This window comes from Brachycentrus maculatus, unplaced genomic scaffold (genome assembly GCF_059751285.1).
Source record: "Brachycentrus maculatus isolate JH-2025_06_01 unplaced genomic scaffold, ASM5975128v1 h1tg000089l, whole genome shotgun sequence".
NCBI lineage: Eukaryota > Metazoa > Arthropoda > Insecta > Trichoptera > Brachycentridae > Brachycentrus > Brachycentrus maculatus.
The window spans coordinates 224746-245417 of record NW_028280843.1 but is presented as its reverse complement, the minus strand read 5'-3'; the positions used below and the strand labels follow the sequence as shown (position 1 = coordinate 245417).

The window sequence follows — 20672 nt, the reverse complement described above, 5'->3', positions numbered from 1 at the left end:
TTTAAATAATAATATAGTTTTTGCTTTTATTGTATTTGTAGGTTATATTATATCACATATTGTATGTCCTAAAGGAATTCTTATGCATTCCTATGTCCATTTTACACAAAGCTTGTATGAGCATGGGTCTGCAGCCCTGAGTCATTACTTCTATTCTGCTTTTTATACATCTGTATCTTCTCAATCACCTATCCCATACATCAGTAATGTACTTACTTCATCCTGCGTCACCTGTATCCCTTAACCTATGGCACTAGAATGGCGATAATTTGTCGACACAATAAATTCCCCAGTAATTCAGTTGGCTTCTATATGTCGTTATGTTGTTTACATAATAAAAGGCCGGGATACGTACTAACTCAGGTACACTTCTGTCCCGCCAGTTCCTCGAGGTCCTTGCTAGCATTGAGTCACTTAAAGTTTGTGTAAACTTAAGTAGATCAGTTGGTAGGGGACTTTCGGCAGGTTCCAAGTAGGCCGTCTACTCCCAATCTGAGGTCCGCCTGGGTGGCAAACTATGTACATACATGTTTTGCGTATAGGATCAAAATGAGACTGTGGTTTGCTCACGGAGGGACAAAAATTGGCAAAGGTATGAGATTTTGAGTTTTATGACACTTGTCCTGGGCAGCCTAGGATACATTTGGGCGATTGTTTTGTTAGATACCATACATTGAAAGATTATAAAATTTTAAAATAGTAACCAATAGTCTTTATTTTTCTTAAATAAACCATTTAAACACTTATCAATTGGTTTTATTGTCAATTTCCATGATACCCATTTAGAGATTTTTTTTGTATTTTTTTCTTAAATCAACTATTTTTGTGAAAATTTGCCTAAAATTACTGTTGTCATTGAGTTGCTGGTATATCATACAAAAAAGTCTCGAGTGCAAAGGGTTAAAATATATATTAATGTTTAGATTGTAATATCATCAATTGAGGTGGCACTAACAAAAAACTTTTTAAATGATAAGCAAAAAATATATTTTGCAGAATACTCAACATGAATACTTACATACTCAAAATATCTAGAGAGTTTTGGGCAATTTGAAATAAAAGAAGTAATAAACATTTAGAATGGTATATATTTTTAACAAAAAAATCAGTTCATTGACAAGAGTTTCTCATTTCCAGGATAAGATACATACTATATTAAATATTATGTATGCATGATAATCTTTACAAAATACCTCAAAATAAGTTGCTCGGATGCATAAATTATTCCTTAAGTCTAAAAAAAAAAGCACATTATAAAATTTACCTTTATAATGTGCTCTACTTGCTAACAACTTTGGTATCAGTCAAATAAGATCTTTAAAAAATATGCCACATCTTTTCAGTGCTAGAATCCCACCCAACCATTGCAAAGATTGTATTTGAAATGTGGTGCTATAGGACAATGCTTAAAATTTTACGGGTTCGAAACAATGATGGTTTAAGGTGCATGGAAAAAAAAAGTTTGAGAATAAAATAAAATAAAAGAATACTCCGGTCATTTTATGTAGGGAGAGAAATATGAAATAATGTTTTATACAACACGGTAAAGTTGATGTAAAACACACCATAGGAATAAGACAAAATATATCCTAGTAGTTCCGCTGTAGCACTAAGTCGCTCTTTAGAAAAGCTGCAGATAAAATAAAAATGACCATGATGACTGCTAACCTTCAGTACAGAAAGGCACAATGAAAAGAAAAAAATGATACTATGTATGCATAATAAAGAAATTATTATGCATACAGCTTAGAAAATTTAATAAATTTATCAAAAATAATTACTAAAAAACATGGTCTAATGAAAAAAGATAATTTTAAAACGGTTGATACACGCATTTTATCATTCTCACAATACAATTTATTGTCATTTTTTAAACTATTTAAGAGTTACAAAGAAAGTTTTTACTAATATGAATTGGAAACAGAAGAGAAAAATAACTGCCTATGATAAACCTATTAAAATTGATTTAGTGAGTATTTGAAAATATGATAAACAATGATATATTTTCATGTATATCGTAATTACAGTAGTTAAATGTAACCTCTCGGTATGTGAGTTCTTGCAAAGTAAACTGTATCTGAGGAGTGAGTTCTTGAGAACTAATCTGTATCTAAGGATTAAATCCTCGTGAACTAAACTGTATCTGAGGAGTGAGTTCTTGAGAACTAATCTGTATCTGTGGATTGAATCCTCGTGAATTAAACAGTATCTGAGGAGTTTTTTATTTCCTTTTTTTCACTTTGTACAAATAATATTATTAAGAAAAATATATATGCAATCAAATGTGATAAAACCAATAGTTGCTTGACTATCACCATTTATGTTGTTGCCGAAAGAATTGGATATTTTATTAAAATTTAAATTGTGAAGTCAGTATTAAAAATAATTGAACGAAATCATCATAGTTTTGTAAATAACTTATTTAAACTCTAAGCGGGGACGCAACATCCAGTCTGCACAATGGGACAAATTTTGTTTGGAAGATCCGAGAGGTTAATTTGTATAACATACACAAACTAAACATAAAGAATAATAATTTGTATTATTACCTTACATCTTACTTGAAACTCTTTCTATATGAAAATGGATTTTACAATACAACACTTACATACTAAACATGATAAAGCTTTTAGAAAATTTTGGCCATTAAACTTTACAACCCAAGGTTGCTTTTTAAGTTATACTTTCGTAATACCCAATATTTGAATACTTTAATGAGCTTTTTTCCCCATTTTTAAAAAAAAAAGTGCAAAAAAATATCACAATGAATAAGGCAACATTATGATCTGGTAATGTCCTTAATCTAAAATAGTCTTAAACATCAAGAGGCAAATAAATAAGTATAAATAAAATTATACTAATGCAAGCGCAAAAATTCATCTAAATGAGAAAAAATATGCATAAAACGCATGATTGCTGTATCCCTTATTTTACTAACGTACAATTAGTATATAAAGAAAACTTTAAAATAAGTTGATATGAACAATGTTAATTGTTATTGCAAAAAAAATGACACAAAATAATAAATAACCAGTTCCCAGTTTATCCCGAGCGTGACTTGGGCAAGGAGTTTTGTATTGCATTGATGAGTCCGAGTGCTGCTCGGGCAAATCGTATTCCAACTTGTCGGTATTGATTTTCCCGACCCAAATATATCTTTGTATTTGTTTTTCTAGACTAACCGAACAGTGTTCGGGCAGTCTTGTTTCGACTTGGTGACAATATTCGCCACCGACGAATTTTCTCGCAAAAATTAACCTGTTAACTGGTTAAAATAATAATAACTAAACTCAAGAGATTAAACATATCGTAGTCGTACAGGAGAAAGTGACCAACTACCAAAACGTAAAATGTCCAGGAGGGCCATTTAACTGACTTTTGCTTGCCGAGAAAATAAACACCAATGCAGTTAGTCATTTTAAACAAGTCAATATATTATGCTTCCAAGTTTAAAATCCATTGAGATTATTTCAGGGCAATATTAAGCTAGTAAGATATCAAATAGTCAATGATCACGTTTTTGTAAAACAATGCACTTGGTCACTTTTTCCTGTATGATTACGATATACCACACGATAAAATTGAAACTAAAAAATGCAAAATATTATCCAATTTATACGGTTTGTAAAAAAAATATGAAGGATCCTCTGGTAAGAACTATAAAGCTAAAGTACAAATTTATATAAATGGTTGAAATAAAATATTTATGCCATATAATAATGAAGACTAGACGGTAGGTTTTTACATGAAATAAGAGCAATACTCATGAGGCATCACACCACGACGCGGATAGAAGGTGTGCGTGAGAGAGTATCGGTTGAGATTGGTTATTCGAGAAGTGTAGATATCTGCAAACCTAAACAGTCTTCTTGAAAAGTACGTTGGATTGTGGTAGGTGCGGAACACGCTGCCGAATTGTGGATTGAAAACTGCCTTTATCTCATTCCTGCAATTAAAAAAAAATATTAAAAAAATAGATATTAAAGTATTTACAACATTTTGAGTGTGTCCAAATACTTGTTCACAAAATCCGGATTATTACAGGAGTTATTTTCATATTATTTTTTGACATCTAGTGAAGTTCTAGTGATTCAAGAACAAGGTTTCTAAATTAGTTAATATATATAGAACTTCCAAGAATTTGAGTAGTGTGGTTGTCAATAATGGGTAGAATTGGTGAATGTTACATGTGTGTAAAGTGATCACTTAAATCAGCCTATGACGGTTGTGAGCCCCGTAAATGCCAACACTTCCATATTCTTCTTCATCTTTGATGAGATGTCAAAAAATAATATGATATTAAAGTAATTTAAAATTAAAGAACCATTATTGAAAAAATTAAAGAGGTGTGTTGAGATGGTTTGGGCATGTGAATCGAATGAGTGAAGAAAGGATAGTTGAACAAATTTATGAGGCGACTGTGGTTGATGTTAGAACCAGAGGAAAACTTGGCATGATCAAGTATTTCAAATACTTCAAAGCGGTCAGGTCAGGAGTTGGAATAATCGACATGTGTCTATGAATGAGGCGAAGATTGTGTGCAAATACAGATTGGTGTGGTGTTCTATTCTTTCTGCCTACCCCTGCGGATAAGGCAGTGTGATGGTTAGTTAGTTAAAGAAACAAGAATTGAAAAAAAAAATTATTTCCAATTTTAAAAAAAAGGAGATACATCAATATGAAAATAAATCGTTTTCCATTATAAGTACAAACTGATACGCAGTGATGTTTTAAAAGTATTATTTGTTTTGAATTGATAAAAATAAGGAAACCACGATGTAACAAACCGCAATATAACTAATTCTTAGATGTTTAATATAAATCCCCTTGAACAAGACAGAATTCAATTAAAAATATACCTCCACATAATGAATGAAGCATGTAAACAAACCTTGATGTAATGAAACTCGAATATTACAAATACAGCATGTCAACAAACCTTGATGTAACGAAAGGAAGTCAGCTTAAGTTTATGTTAATATTTTTATGCGTATGTAATTTCAGTATTTAACTAATACAGGTACATATAGTAGTTATTTGTAAAATAAAACTGTGTACATATGTATTTACTATATTATTTCTCATAGCACACATAATAATGGTTTCAACGAGGTTGAATTCCATAGAATTCGTTTTATAGAAGATAACAAATATGACAGTGAACATAACAGGTATTTAGCCTGTTATATTCACTCAATTTAGAATTTTAATCCTCAATATAACAGGTTTTAGCTGTCCAAACCTCAATACATTTGATATACCAAATATATTTGTTATACCAAATTATTAAAATTAAAATTATTATAAAAAAATATAATCATCAATTTTATTTGTTTATGTATTGTTTTTGTTTTTTTTCTAAACCCAAATCTTAAGTAAATATTTTTTTTTTTAATTAAGAAAAAAAAAATTAAAAATAATAATGGAAGGGCTAAAAATCGAACAAAAAGTGTATCTTTATGTTTTATTTTATGTGTAAATATTTTTTTTTTAATTTTAAGAATTTTTTAAATATCATTGGATAGACTAAGAGGTCAAATTGTTTTTCGATTCATAGAAAAAAAAATTGATAATATTTTACTGTAAAACCCTTTTTTAGGAGTGAATTAATCATAATAATTTAACCATTAAAGAACCAAACTAACCATATGGATGATGCTATAATTGTATATACTATCGAAATTATTCTATAAGAAAAATAAAATAATAAAAAATAAATTCACATATTTTAGAAACCCCTGTAAAATTTCTGTTCCTGAGATGGCGCATTTGGCAATATCACTACCATAATAATAAACATAATCTAAAATAAATGAATAATCATTTGTGGGTATTTGAAACATATTCATATGAGTAAAAAATTATGTCACATGACATGGCAATGGTGATTCAGTAGTCACGATTTTTGGAGTCGTTTAAATAGCGCTTAAAAATGTAACAGAACTTAGTTACCTCAACATGTCCCTTTCATTCATCCATTGTTGGAGAATAATCCGTGCTTCATCTCCTCCAAAGTCTTGGTGATCTTCTATTAGCTGAGTTAGCATCTGGAGCCAATTTGCATTCTCCTTAAATAATGTGTTATTCAAGGTCTTGATCTCATGCTAGAAAAATAACATGGAAATGAAAACATTGGCGCAAAAGAATTTCCAAAATGTTCTATTAGCTGAGTTAGCATCTGGAGCCAATTTGCATTCTCCTTAAATAATGTGTTATTCAAGGTCTTGATCTCATGCTAGAAAAATAACATGGAAATGAAAACATTGGCGCAAAAGAATTTCCAAAATGTTCTATTAGCTGAGTTAGCATCTGGAGCCAATTTGCATTCTCCTTAAATAATGTGTTATTCAAGGTCTTGATCTCATGCTAGAAAAATAACATGGAAATGAAAACATTGGCGCAAAAGAATTTCCAAAATGTCATCTGATACATGGTAGCAATACACCAAGAACTTTTGCATATATACAAAATTTGGTCAACACATTGTTGTTGGGCAGTTTTTTCGTCAACCTCAGCCCTAATTATACTCTGACAGTCTGCTGCCCGACCCTCAGTATACTAAACACAAGTAACCACAAACCCAATTCCGATCTGTCCAATGTTTTTTGGCATCTCTCGCGCTCTACCTAAAGTAAGCAAATAGAACGCTTATAAGCGTCTCTCGGTCTCTAACAGTATGTAAAAGACGCTTTTAAGCGTTTCTCGTAAAATATGTGTTAACAGGTTTAGATATTCACCTAAGATACAATATGCATCCCAAAGAGGTGCTCAAAACTAGAGTGTGTAAATAAATAGGTACAAGCAAAGGAAAAAAGATACTTTCTTCAACCAAAATGATATAATTCATACGTAAAATTTTAATCAAGTATTACAGTCCCTCAGCATAAATAATGATATGAGATACGCAAACCGCACATTGAGAGATGACCGTTTTATAACTGGTTTGACAAAAGCTAAACATACCCCGAGTTCATTGATGATGGCTCCAGTTCTCCAACCATGCTCCAGAGTGACATCCGCCAAGTCGCTGTACGGATGGTCTCCAAAGTACAACACCTGCTCACCTCTCCAACCGGTCAATTCTTGCAGTTGACGGACCGTGCCCTGAAAGTATGGGCAAAAGTCAGAAATAAATAGTTGTCAAATATCGATTTTAATAATGCAGTGTGTCCCATATTGAATTAAAGACCGACACAAGATCATGGAAAAATCAGTGACAATCTAAATAGCTTTGGATAAATGCAGAGCAAAATAAAATACCTCATAATATATGACGCCTTTCTCCAATTTAGTAACCTTGTCCCAAACGTGAACTCCGGACGTCTGATCAAACACCCTGATAGGACGAGATCTCTCGGTAAAGAATCTAGGCTTGCGGGCTGATACGATGACTACATCGAAGAAATCACGCCAATCTGGACCCACCAATACACCCATACCAGCATTACTAAAAACCAATTTGCCAATTTTACCAAAGCATAATTATAAAGTCCCCTTCACTTGAGGATTCATTTGGAATAGAGTGTGAATGGTACTAAGACGGACAAATGAACGTGTCACACCATCCGTGACACATCCAATAATGCTCACTGTACATTTGGCGCACATGTAGTGACAGAGCGGTAGTTGGAGATATAAACCTCAATTTCTCTGGACATTGCTATAATTTTTCACAAAAAAATACAGCAAATTATGTTTACTACTAACATAAGTGGGAATAATCTCAAAACGGAAGTCTGGGCATTTTCTGGGGCTACAACCCTTCAAAGGCAAGTTTTAGTAATTACTTTATTCACTGTGTAAAATTTACCATTCTGCCTGTGATTGAATATCCATATTTACTTCAAGTTTTATATATTTATTTATATGTCAATTGTTCCTTGTTACATGATTTAATGTACCAAGGAACAATTGACATGCGAGTTCAATGTAATATATCTTCATAACAATCCTTCGGGAATTACGGAATTCAGTTTTCATGTACTAATATTTAGATGTAATAAAAATCTTATGAAGGTGCATGAAAATGTAAGTTTACCATAAATAATTATTTTACCATTATTCTTTACCGACAAATTATATTTTATAAAATTAGATATTGATTGGCATGAAAAAAATTCTGATAAGGTGATATTGTTAAAATAAAACTATTTAACTTATAGAGCAAAAGTGTTTTTTTATAGTACATATACATTAATCTAATTGAATTCATGGTAATCAAAATTTGTGTTTGTTTTTGGGATCTTATTTTATTAATACATTTATTATTCACAAGAAAAGAATTAATACTAAAAGAAATATCTGTGGAAAAACGTGATATGGCGGAAAAAATAAACACATAATGCAAATATTTCAATAAAGGAATGGTCACCTACTCAGTCAGATACGTATTTAAATTAAATAAAGTATGAGTTCCGAATTTGAATAATTATTTTCCTTTGTTTGTATGAAACAAATGTCAAATCTAAAGCAAAACTTTAATTGAAAAAAAATAGCAATACATAAGTGTTTTATTTTATGTTTTGTTATTGCCATGTTTATTTTACAATATTTTTATTAAAATTTGTTCATACTTTTTTGTGAAACCTCAATAACTACGATATCAAAGAGTAAGTGGTAAATTTCTACTTCATTTTACAATTAAAATTTCTTGAATGTCTTTTGAAGATATTTTGTGGCACATTTTATAAACTTGATAAAATTAAACAAGGACTTTGTTTTTTTAACCTTTTTTTTATTGGTACTTTTCTGGAAACCGGTTGGAGAATAAAAAAGTGGTTAAAAAAAAGTTAAACATTTATTTTACTAAGTTTATAATTAAAAACCCAGAACTTAAAATATCAGTACATATATGAATGGAACAGAAAACATTATTTGCATGTTAGACCATCAAACCAAGTCAAGAATGATTAATTTTGAGATAAAAAATATAAAATGTAACAATCTCTTACTTTGTGTTGTTTGTAAATACCTTATGAATTCCACTACGTCAAGGGTCCGTTTGCCATTTTTAGACTTATCCGTAATAGAAAAATAGATACTGGAAAAAAAATTCTTAGATAATGATATACTTACACAAAATGATATGGACTGTTTGTGACAAGAAACAGTTTCTTATCTCCTGCTATTAGTTTGTTAAAGTATTTCCTGATGTCGGGATTGGTATAAATATACTCCTTAACATTTTCTGCTACGATGCTGTGCATTATAGGGTGACAACTTTTGACAGAATTCTGGAATCAAAATTAAAATAGGGTTTTAATATTCCACATATTTAATTGATAGGCAAACTTGTTTATAATGGTACAAAAATAACAAACTATAGTAATAAATCATTTGACTTCTCGTGTATTTTCATAAATTCACTTTTTTGACAAAGATTTTGGAAACTGTGAATTGGTCCTTTTTAATGGTGAACCATTTGGTCCACAAATTGTATATTTGTAATGCTTATGAAGCAATGAAATTTAAAAATCTATACAACAATAATTCAATGGAAAACAGCAATGCTAAGTGACAGCAGCTGTCAAGAAGCACACTGCTGCCAAGAGCTAAGTTTATTATTGCATGTGTTGGTGTTGCGCTCAACAAATAGCGCTGCCATAGTGGAAAAAATGTTTTTAAAAAAACCTGCTTTTACACGACACAGGTTTCATTTCTAAAAAGGAATAACCCGCAAAGCCTCTACCTTTACAGACTTGTATGCAGGTAGGATAGTAAGGATAGGGAAGGTAAATGTCAAAAATACATCACAAACACCTAGACCAATTGAAAATAAATCTTTCTTGAATTTATTTTGCACTTGCGGGAATCTAACCCGCGACGCCAGTTTCACAGTCGAGTGTCTACTCAACTGCACCAGGGCCCCGTTATAACTGGATGATCAACAAATTTAATCTCTTATATTTGTGATTTACATTACCATTCACTATGTTCTTTAGGCTAAATCAATTTCATTATTCGGTGGATGTAAATAAAATGCTCAAGACGCAATTGAGCATTCATGTTTATATTCACGGTGCGTAATAAACAACATGTTGAGTCCCCCATCGCCACAGGCCTAATCTAATAAATGGCAATAATTGCTGCCAATCAGTTACGACGGCTGATCAACTCACTTTAACATCTCTGAACAAGATCTCTGGATGGTAGTCAATGTGGTTCCGAATAAACAGCTCGGCCACATTACATAACAGGCTGACTTCGGGAACGGAAAACAAGTCCGCCAGATGTATCATCTTTGAATGGGTATCCTGAAATGCATAAGGATAATGAGATAGCAAACCATTCATTCTACTTTACTTTTTAACAATAATTAATCTATTTTTTATCATACACATAATTACAAATTAATATCTACAATAATGTGCCTTCACCGAGTTTTCCAGTGCCGAGGGCACATAATACGATACTTATTTATCAAACTTTATGAAAAGAAAATTGTCTATGACATGCGATTAAATACATATAACATGGCCAAATGATTTGATCTATTTCAGACCTATACACTTCCATTATCCATTTATGAATAGCCCTTTTTATAGTTAGTTTCATCATTCAATGACTTAATGGATAATGGAAGAAGGTTGTACAACTTTATTGCATAGTAATCAAAGTTCTTTTGACTAAAAGAGGTATGTGTTAGTTAGGTTTTGTTTGATGTGTTTCTGTATTTTGGAGATTGTAGTTCTATGCACTTTGCTGGGAGGTGCTTTCTTGTGTTATGTGAGGGTAATTCTTAAATACATATGTCGCTCACTCCTTTCAACAATGTCGTATTTTAAAAAACTTGATTTTTCAGGAGATCGTTTTTAAAGTGTAAGAATATAATAAAACGTTTTAAAAATAAATAACAAGCCACTTATCGGACTTTTTACTGTGCAACAGATCTTTTTAGGTAAAACCTGAAGGTTTTTTCTCCATTTGAAAAATATTTAGTATATTTAAAAAAATTATTGAACAATACCTTATCTTCAAAATGCAAAAACAAAACTTTCTGCTCTGTAGCGAGTAAATGTTAAGTTAAAAATATGCCGCTTTTGCTGGGATATAGTACATTTTCTGGGCATTCTGAAAACATGCACAACTGAAAGTTGTCAATTTTTGATATATGACGTTGTTGAAAGGAGTGAGCGATGTAAGGTTTCTTTTGGCATATAGCTGTTTGACTGTCATATGTTGTAATTTGTGTAATATTTTCTGTGTGAGAGTCCAACATAGAGCTTTGAGTATTATTTTCATTAATGATTTTTGGGGAACAATCATATCAAACAATAATCCCTTGTTGTAAAATGTACTGATATAAACAATCTGTCGAATAATTAATACATTTAATATCCTAATCCATAAAATACGGTATCCATAAACACAACATATGTTTAGTGGCATGTCGGAATTTTCCAAACCATTGAAATATAATTTGTCAAACTTTAACAGGAATGAATAGAAGCAAATTTGTCAATTCAGAAATAATCTAGAATTCTTTCAATTTACTGTTTTTTCCTTCTCTAAAGTTGTCTCCTGCATTCATTTTTAATACTATTTTTTTTAACATCAAATTATAGAACCTTACAGTACATTATTTAATGATTTAGTATTAACTTTGTGGAATAACATGACTATTTAAATATAAACGTAAATAATTCTCAACAACAGGTGAAAATTAAGTTTGCATTTTCACTTGTCGATGAAAACATCCGTATTTCTCTAAACTAGTCGTGTTTTCATAACGTGTTTTATTTTAAAATTTGAATCTTACAGAATTTCTTACAGCAATTCGGCTTATGTGGCAATCCCAGTTTCATATTCAAAGTACATTAATTTTTATTTTACATTTAAAGAGGTGATAATATAAAATATGTATTATTTTCTACAAGTGATATTATGAAATAAGTTAAAATATGTCGGGCTATGGTCCCGTGGTTAAGACCTTAAAAAAATTGTATAAACCGGAACAAAATCCTGAGAACACAGTTTTAAAACCCTAAGAGCTGGTCACTCTATAACTACTTAATGATGATAATTAACTACGTTGTAAAACTAAGACAAATTAAACAATTGTTAGTATGGTAACAACCTACAACAAACTACTTGGAAGAATGATAATTTACTGGCTATGATAATAATCATGTATGAAAATATTGCGTGCAAAATATGAGCAATTGTATTTACCCATTCATTCTTCGAATGGCCTTCAACATACGCAATTGGGATTATCCGGTTCTTATATAGACCCAACACCTCCTCGGTGGAGAGAGGTGTCAGGCCCCTGTAAACAGAACCGAATTGAATTTGCAAAAAGGAATCCAACTTCAAAAGCACGCCTTTCTCAATATCGTAGTGAAGGCCGCGGACTGCAAACCCCGGAGTATATTCTAGTTTCAATATGTCAGGCGGATACTGCAATCAAATAATAAACAAATTGATTAACGACCTTATGGAGAAAATATTAAAAGGTCATAAGTATGAATTTCGTATATTCGTACCTTGTATTTCTGAACGAGAGTATCCCTTCCGAGATTGTACAACAAATAATCGAGAGATTCTTTATAATGCGCCAAAGTGTAATCATAATCAAATCCATAAACGCGCACTTCTTCCAGGTCTAATTCATTACACGCGAACACTCCGTGTGCGTTCACATCTTGAGGCAATTTCTTAGCTGGAAATTAACAAAAGCAAAACAATGTGAAGATGTTTACGAGCGACGCAATTGCCCTTATATAATTACTACACAAAACTAAATTGTTACATTCAAAAATAGAATCTTACATTTGCATTTCAGTTTAGTCCTTTTGTACGCTTCGTTCAAAATATCCTTAGTGGAGCACTGACGGGTCCCCGGAAAAGCGGTCCCATTTTTTTTGGTTAATAGTTTCACTAATGGCCCGATTGACTCTACACAGTTTAAACCGAACAATCCCGCCCGATGCATTTTTGAACAATGCACTTGACGCACTCGGCAGAGTGAAAAATCACATAACCTAACCGAGACAGCTGAGTTTGCGCGGGCACTTTACCTACTCCTTTCACCCGCCAGATGTCGCACGGCACGTAGGCACGTACGCGGCGCCATGCAATAGTGGATGAATGCACGTAGGCACAAAATACTGGGACAATTATTTTACTACATCAATACATGTACATATGTGCTATGCGTTTCAAAATTATAGTAATCATATTTTTTATTGGGTATTTGTTTACCAGTGTATAACGTAATTCAAATTTGTACTGTGCATCAAATTTAATTACGTTATTTCCTATTTTTCAATGTGTTTTACATTAATTTCTAATGTGTAAAAAATAGGTTGAGGCTTTAAATAGATTCCAATAATAATTTCAAAATATGCCGTAAAGAAAGATATCAAAGAAAAATAATGACTACAAGTTTTTCTACGACCAACTGTTCGCTTTCTTTTTATTCTTATAACTTCTACTATATCGTATTGACCACTTAATTACATTGCGATTATGTCCACATAATTACAATAATATTAACACAAAATATTGTTATATGTATCAAATAACGTACCTTTTGAAATGAGTGAACGCGATCGCGATACACCCAGTATAATTTGCGTATGTTGCTTAGGACATAAGTCAGAAGCCGGCAGACTTTCTTGTGTGAATAGCCAAATATCAGTAAACGGAAACTTACATTTGCATTTTTGCTGCATCTCTTAATTTTTTACTATCCCTTTTCCTCATCCAACGGTTCATAGGGCATCGATTAATGCAATGTTAATTTCACAATTTATTTTATGAAAGAAAATAATTAGTTCTGCCCTTCATGTACTAGTCCAGGATAGTATCAAATGAATATTATAGTAGAAAAACACTCGTTATTTATTTTGATCCCCCTGGGAATGAAGCCCTCTAACATTGTAACCAAAAGTACTAACCGCTACACTATGGAGACGGTGATTTTTTTATAAGGCCAAGAAACAAGATATTAAATATAAAAATTAAAAACCTTTACACGATGCCAATTTTTAAAAAGCTAACTCAGGCAAGCCCATTTGGCATTCCGGAACAATGAATGCCCTCAAGCCATTTTTTCTAGCCAATTCAATACATTAAATTATAATACTTTCGACGGATTCGTGAAATTGCTTAGCGCACTTTGCAGCGTATAAGGAGGGTAATAAGTAAGGTTTTTTTTTCATCTTCTAACTCCATTTTATTAATTTTTTGTTCGTGGATAACAGGTTAAATAATTATAATTATTTATATAACACAACAAGCAAGTGTTACAAATGTAGAGCTACTTATATATATATGAGTATAAAAATATGTGAAAATATTTGAGTATTATTTCAGTGGTGCACTGATGGGGCTAAATTTCCGGGAAAGCACTCCCAATCATATTCTTACTCCTGTATCTGAAGTTGTGTGTCCGCAAATTAAAGTTTTGTCCGGCGAGAGTGAGGGGGCAGGACCTGTCCACCCTCGTCAAGAAGCAAAGAGAATAGAGAGCTATCTCCAACTCGGGGGATGTTCCCACGAACATAGTGTCAACTGGTTTGTCGATTCCCTTCATGTTGAAATGCAGCTTCAAAATCGCTCCTTTCTGAAAAATAAAAATATAAACATATGATGCTATTATATTCTAGTAAGATTATAATCGAATTCCAGATAGAATCTGCCAAGTCAATAGCGCTGATCGTTTCTAACCTTGTTTCATTATCATATGTGTGCGTGTTTCATATTTGTATATATGTATGAGGGTCTGTTCATGTTTATAAATGTGAAATTATATAATTGTCCCAAAACGAGTTTTGTATAAAACTCATGGGAATATAAAAGGCATTTATGCATGGAAGTCATATATGCACTTCAAGTAAAAATAAAAACAATTCAAAACTCACATCTGCTAATTCCACTTTCTTTAAGTATCCCAAGTAATTTGCTCGATTTGCAGCCTCTTCAATTTGGAAATATATCCAGTTATGTAGTCCTGTGTATAATACACATACAGGAATTAGTATATTTTGAAAAAGACGAATTCATTTACGTTAACACAATACACACGTATAATTTTACCTGAGATTTCTCCATTCTTTATTTCGGAGACAAAAATGTGCTCAAATCCAGAGCTACCTATTTTGCCTTGTCCTCTTGAATACATGTTAAACCAAATTTGCTTAAGAACATCCCTCTGTTGTTTGGGATCTGGAGTTACTACGCCTGTGGAAAAATAATATTTTAAAATAATTACACAATATAAAACCAATACAAAATATTTTCAGACACCAAGAGCTAACCGTGCAAATATTATAAATCTGTTCCAGATGGATTACTATAACCATATATTTGCAATATTTATTTCTTCATTTATATACAGAAGCATGCAGATTACGTAGCTAAGCCAACTGAATCGTCTTTTCTTGACAATACTTGTGACCATGAGTTGGTGCGTCAATTGATTTATTTCAACATTCCTCATAAACCCAAACCACCGCATGACTAAAATCCGTCGGTGATGTCTATTCTCAAAGCTTTGTATACGGCTGTTTTGGGCTTCTATTAGGTGCCATAGGTAGCAGAATTTCTGAGAGGAGGAGAAAGTAATTCCTCGGATGGGTGGAAATGATAAAATAAAATGAAAGAGAATGAAGACGATGAACGGCGTGAGGAAGCAGTATTGTCGTTGGTGGAGACCTCGAACCAATCTGCAATAGCCTGGCGAATCGTTGAAGCACGCAAGCCTTTGACCGCGCCAAGAACGAACCCATTAAAAAAACTAGATTCTAGACAAATATGATTTATTTCTTTCTCTCAGAAAAAAAATATGTACTTATATCCTACCTTTATCTTTCAAAAATGTCATCAAGTGTCTTATGACAGGCGTAGCCATGATCAAATCCGTAAATTCGTTTTCTTCGTTTTTCTCCTACAAATAAAAAAACATGGTATGTATATGAAGAAATAGTGGAAAAGATTAAAACGTTTCAATTTATAGTACATACCTAAAAACCATAAGCGGTTTTAGTTTCAATACTAACCTGTGGTGTTATATATTCGTTTACGGTTGTATCTTGTTCATAATTATCCAACAAAGCTTTCATTGCTGATATCGTAGGTATATTCCATACTGCAGGTTGAATAGTTAAAAGACTGAAAGTAGATTGGTTCAATTAATTATTTAATGTAGGTATTTCAACATAAACATGAATGATAAACATTATTTATGTACGAGTGATCGCATTTTTTATGTTTGTAGGTGCACGCAACAAAAAGGCCACAATATAAATACGAAGAATACATGAAATACTTACGGCTGTGGAGCGAGATCATCTTTTGAAAACGAAGATGTTCTTCCTTGATAATTAATCGTTATGTATTTCGCTGCATTATTTGTGTCTTTTCTTAGTAATGCTTCGCTGACATCTTTCAATTCACTGTCACTCGCCACCTCTTTGATGGTTGTTCCAGTTGTACTTGGTGTTTCTCCCGGAAGAGGATCACGTTCTCCAATAACAATCGGCCGCAAGTTTTGTGCCGTCTTTGGTAAATTTTCGGGAGAAATACTTGCCGGGGGAGTTCCTCCGGGTTTGCTGTTACCCGACACAACAGAACTCCAACTAATCGGTTTTGTGGGAACCGCCGAAGGTGTGACTGATGTTCCGCTTGTTTTGGGAAGACCGGGGAAAGCATCTCTAGGTGGAGCACCCGGCTGACTGGTCGATGAAAATGCAGGTTTCTGGTTCCCAATTGATGGACTGCCAGGTCTTGCTGGCAGGGCAGGGTAAGCTCCCCCCGCGCCTGGTTGACTCATCGGCGATAGCGGAGAAGGTCTTTGATTTCCAATCACTGGAACGCCTTGTTTGGGTGTAGTCGGAAGAGCCGGTCCAAGATTCATATTGTGTTGAGAATTCGTATTCATTCCGATAGTGCTTGGTCTATTGTTATTTTGAGGACTTGGAGTTTGACGATTAGCAGGAACTCCTTGTCGTTCATTATCTGAATCTCTTTCGTTAAATTTGTTTACTAGTTGTTTTACAGTTGAAACTGGAGTGGTGGGTTTTGATGTGCTAGGAACTGTGGATGTTGATGTGGCCTTGAGATTAACATTTTGTTGGATCGGATTAGCCGGAGGCGGTACAGCCGGTTTTCTGTTACCCTCGAAGGATAAAAAGTCAATATTCGCATTTTGCAGGGCAGTTTCCAGTCTGCGGTTGAGTCCTTAAAACAAAATAAAATGGAATAGGCATACAGATTAGTCTGTAAAGCCAAGGCAAGATGGATATAAATATTTACCATATTATAAACAAGCCACGATTACAGAGCACAAATTTAAATAATCTTAATTCAAAACACGCAGTTTTCTCTCCTTGAATTGTGCTTACAAGGTTTTATTCACTTTTATTATTGTTAATTTTATTCAGGTAAATGTAATAAAGATATTTAACTTCCGTAAATTCCACTAAGTATAACAGTATATTGTTACACGTGTTCCGATGCACTCAGCATCAATATTATCAAACTTAGCATATAAAAAATAGATAGACGAAATGACTGCCTTATCAATAATAAAACGGAGACATTATAGAACGTAAGGGTCGTATTTACAACCCTATTTCTACAGCAAGTCCTTTTTTTGTGGCATGAGTTGAAAAATACTTCCTCAAATTATTTTTAGAAATGTATTGGTTATAATTTAATAATGTGCGTATTTTTAACATTTTGTATGATATACTTATATTCTAAGACGCATTTTTATTTTTCACTTACAGAAGAATTTTCTCGTTTCGTTTCGCTAAAACAGGCAAGATCTTCACCGGGTTTATTTCTTGTTTTTAATATTTTACATAAATTGTTTAAGAATATAATAAAATGTAACTTTGTTTTAAAATCACTATAATCACCATAGTGATTTTAAAACAAAGTTACATTTTAATTATAGAATGGGTCATCACAAAGTTAGTGCTTCAAATATAAATTATGTTTGAGAATAGTTCATTCTCGTAATAAAACTTTGTAACTGTGAACTTTGTTTTTTCGTAATGATATTAAAATATAATATCGTCCATATTTGTATAATTAGTAAAATAATAAATTATTATCTTGTTATATCGTATAACTAAACACTGTAAAACGAAAATATACATTCCCATGTAAATTCTGCTAAGAAAACATGATGTTCCTACTTACTTTGATATATTATTAGGTATATGTGGCATCGATAACCTTTAAACTTCGTAATAATTACAATAGTAGATAAAGATACTAAATTTTTAAACTATTTCCACTCATTATTATTCGAATTTTAATAAATAATTTATATAAGATTCATTATATATACTAATTTCCTAACCTGGAAATCGTATCATTTAAAATATGCGTTAGAATTGATTGATTTGCACGGAGCAGTGTCAGTTATGCATGATTTTATTCAAAATCAGTTGTAAATAGAGTATTTATATAGAGTATTTATAACATATAGTCCGTTTAACTCTTTGGTTGTAAAATTACTTTAAGACTTAATAAAAACATCACTGCATTCTATGCTGTTTAGGGGCCGTAATCTGCGTTGGGCGAAGGTATTTTAGTGATAGTAAGAAAAGTAAGAAAATATAGTAGCTTTTTGCATCCAAAAGTTCTTTAAAATACATTTTGACACCAAATATATAGATAATACCTGAAACTAAAAATATGGCAACAAATTTTTTGAGTTTTGGGTACAAAAATATAACTTTGTACGCGTACCACTAAGCAATATTTATTTCGGTAAATATTGAGCACAAAACACTCAAATCTAATGTTATTCACCGATTGCTTTGAAATTTTGACTCGACGTTAGATTTTAAAATGCGCGAGTTTAAAAAAAATGTAATAATAATAAATAAAAATGTAACAGATGACAGGCTAAGAAAATGATTTACATGTTAAACAATGTTCTAAAACCCTTTATTTAACCAGTGACCGGATTTCATCGTTACCGACATCATCAGACTGAACCAGCCGGATGATGTCGGTTACGATGAAACCCTGTCACTGGTCAAAAAATATTTGTGGAAAAAACTACATATCTATTTTATTATATAAAATGCAGTTTCACCAAGAAATGTCAAGTATTGTGAAATAAAACGTGTATATAAATAATGTGTGCTTCCTATTTTCTATTTAACCAGACTGAGCCACAATACCGCGTGACCAGGTACTACTTGTTTCAAATAATTTTTAATATTTAGTGTAAGGTTAGCAAAGGTTAAAGATTTTCAGATTTTATGAATGTGGATGTACAATGAATTATTTTATATTCATATTTCAAAAAAATAAACAATATTTTAATAAGTACCTGCAAAGTTAAATGCAAATTATCGTTGTCTCTTACCTAAGGTAGAACCGCTGCAGAATATGATTGCTGCTAAACATACCACTACGGTTGATTTGTACATGGTACAATGATGTCATCTACTTGCACAACAAACCTTGAGAACGTTATAAAACTAAAACACTTATATTATAACAATTATTAACAGTATACGACTGCTAACTATAAATACGCTGTCTACATATATGGCGATCGCAGCCGACTAAGGTACTGAACGATACAGTGTAAATGATATATCAAATTTAATTGAATAATATTATTACGTAGGTAAGTCTTCTCTCGCGAAACGGAACCAATCTCAATAATCGCGTTAACGTCCAATGTCGAAACCAGTCATGGCGAGTTTAGTGTTGATAAAAAATATTCAATTTTTGAGCGCAATCACGCGGTAAGAATTGCAAAATGTATTCGGACGTCCATTTAAAACTGAAAAGAATATTACCGATTGAAGTGTCGAGATGACAGATATTATTTAATTACAAGGCAATCAGCGTTTCTTAAATTGTAGACTTAAGTTTAAAAGAAAAATATTCTAAGGTGGCTTTCAATGAAATAAATTAGAATTAAAACTAACACCTACTTAATACATTCACATATGTTTGATAAAATATAAATATTCCATACGCAAGTAAATAATATACGAAATATAAACATATTTTCATTTTTAGTTAAATCATGAAGAATATTATCTTTTAATTTGTTATACAGTATACGTTTTCAGTAGCTTGTATGCCAGACAAGCTTGTTCGAATAAGGTTATGAAATCCCAAGTGCCCTAATCAACGCTTCTCTTCTCCTTTTCTTATCTATTGTTTTCTTGTCTTCATTTCCTTTCATACATAGCAGTAATGTTTTAGTATCCTTAGTACCTAGAAATATAGTGAATGCAGTTGAGAAAGCTTTCTCGGGGGTGGCATGTAGTCAAAATGCAGATGTACTTTAGTTTGGACCCGATGATGGTAACAATAACAAGTGTTGGTAAGGTGCCCATAATGTAAGAGTAACATTGATATTATATTTCAAAGAGGGGCCAAAAGAGATAAGAACCATTGAGTTCTAGGATACTAATGTCTGCAGATGCATACAAAATAAGTAGGTAGGTAACAACAAACGAACTGATGAGTTTCCGTGTTTACATTGACTAGTGACTTGTCATGTTTTACCTGTAATCACAATTATTCATTATGAATGATATACTTGCAACAAATAATATGAATCGTTTTATGCATTATTATGTATTTTACGAATACAATAAAAATATTTAAAAATTATGTAATATCAATTATAACACAAGGGTCTTGTAGATCGTCATCACCAACTAAAATATTAAATCTCA

At 32.1% G+C, this 20672-nt stretch overlaps 2 protein-coding genes across 4 annotated transcripts; both read right to left on the bottom strand.

Annotated features, from left to right (window-relative positions):
• Positions 1-1070: 1070 nt before the first annotated feature.
• Nt5c (5' nucleotidase C) lies at positions 1071-13060 on the bottom strand. Of its 3 annotated transcripts, none has more exons than XM_088257895.1 (9): positions 12772-13059; positions 12486-12661; positions 12172-12399; positions 10119-10238; positions 9076-9233; positions 7261-7447; positions 6964-7104; positions 5953-6104; positions 1071-3946 (listed from the first exon to the last, which is right to left on the bottom strand). In XM_088257895.1, the coding sequence occupies exons 1-9, from the start codon at positions 12932-12934 to the stop codon at positions 3742-3744; spliced, it is 1530 nt and encodes a 509-aa protein (XP_088114021.1). In that variant the 5' UTR covers positions 12935-13059; the 3' UTR covers positions 1071-3741. The 3 variants fall into 3 exon arrangements, with proteins under 3 accessions (XP_088114021.1, XP_088114020.1, XP_088114022.1); XM_088257894.1 differs by having other exon boundaries at positions 10119-10253; positions 12772-13055; XM_088257896.1 differs by lacking the exons at positions 1071-3946; positions 5953-6104 and adding an exon at positions 6195-6366 and having other exon boundaries at positions 10119-10253; positions 12772-13060.
• A 1093-nt stretch (positions 13061-14153) lies between these two features.
• On the bottom strand, positions 14154-19639 carry LOC148310674 (uncharacterized). The gene is made up of 7 exons (XM_088257893.1): positions 19337-19639; positions 16278-17184; positions 16005-16116; positions 15808-15892; positions 15043-15186; positions 14868-14956; positions 14154-14569 (listed from the first exon to the last, which is right to left on the bottom strand). Exons 1-7 carry the CDS (start codon positions 19398-19400, stop codon positions 14336-14338), a joined length of 1635 nt encoding a protein of 544 aa, XP_088114019.1. The 5' UTR covers positions 19401-19639; the 3' UTR covers positions 14154-14335.
• Between the last annotated feature and the right edge of the window lie 1033 nt (positions 19640-20672).

What these genes read in the sequence shown, in the direction of transcription:
- Nt5c (XM_088257894.1), bottom strand. Translation starts at nt 12,934, where the DNA reads ATGCATCGGGCGGGATTGTTCGGTTTAAACTGTGTAGAGTCAATCGGG. An exon ending in AACAGTCCATATCATTTTGT is followed by an intron (nt 7,448 to 9,075) that starts GTAAGTATATCA and finishes ATTGGTTTTTAG; the next exon opens with TAATGCTGGTATGGGTGTAT. An exon ending in AAGGCGTCATATATTATGAG is followed by an intron (nt 7,105 to 7,260) that starts GTATTTTATTTT and finishes CCATACTTTCAG; the next exon opens with GGCACGGTCCGTCAACTGCA.
- LOC148310674 (XM_088257893.1), bottom strand. Translation starts at nt 19,400, where the DNA reads ATGTACAAATCAACCGTAGTGGTATGTTTAGCAGCAATCATATTCTGC. An exon ending in ACGAATATATAACACCACAG is followed by an intron (nt 15,893 to 16,004) that starts GTTAGTATTGAA and finishes TTTTATTTGTAG; the next exon opens with GAGAAAAACGAAGAAAACGA. An exon ending in AGAAAGTGGAATTAGCAGAT is followed by an intron (nt 14,570 to 14,867) that starts GTGAGTTTTGAA and finishes TTTATTTTTCAG; the next exon opens with AAAGGAGCGATTTTGAAGCT.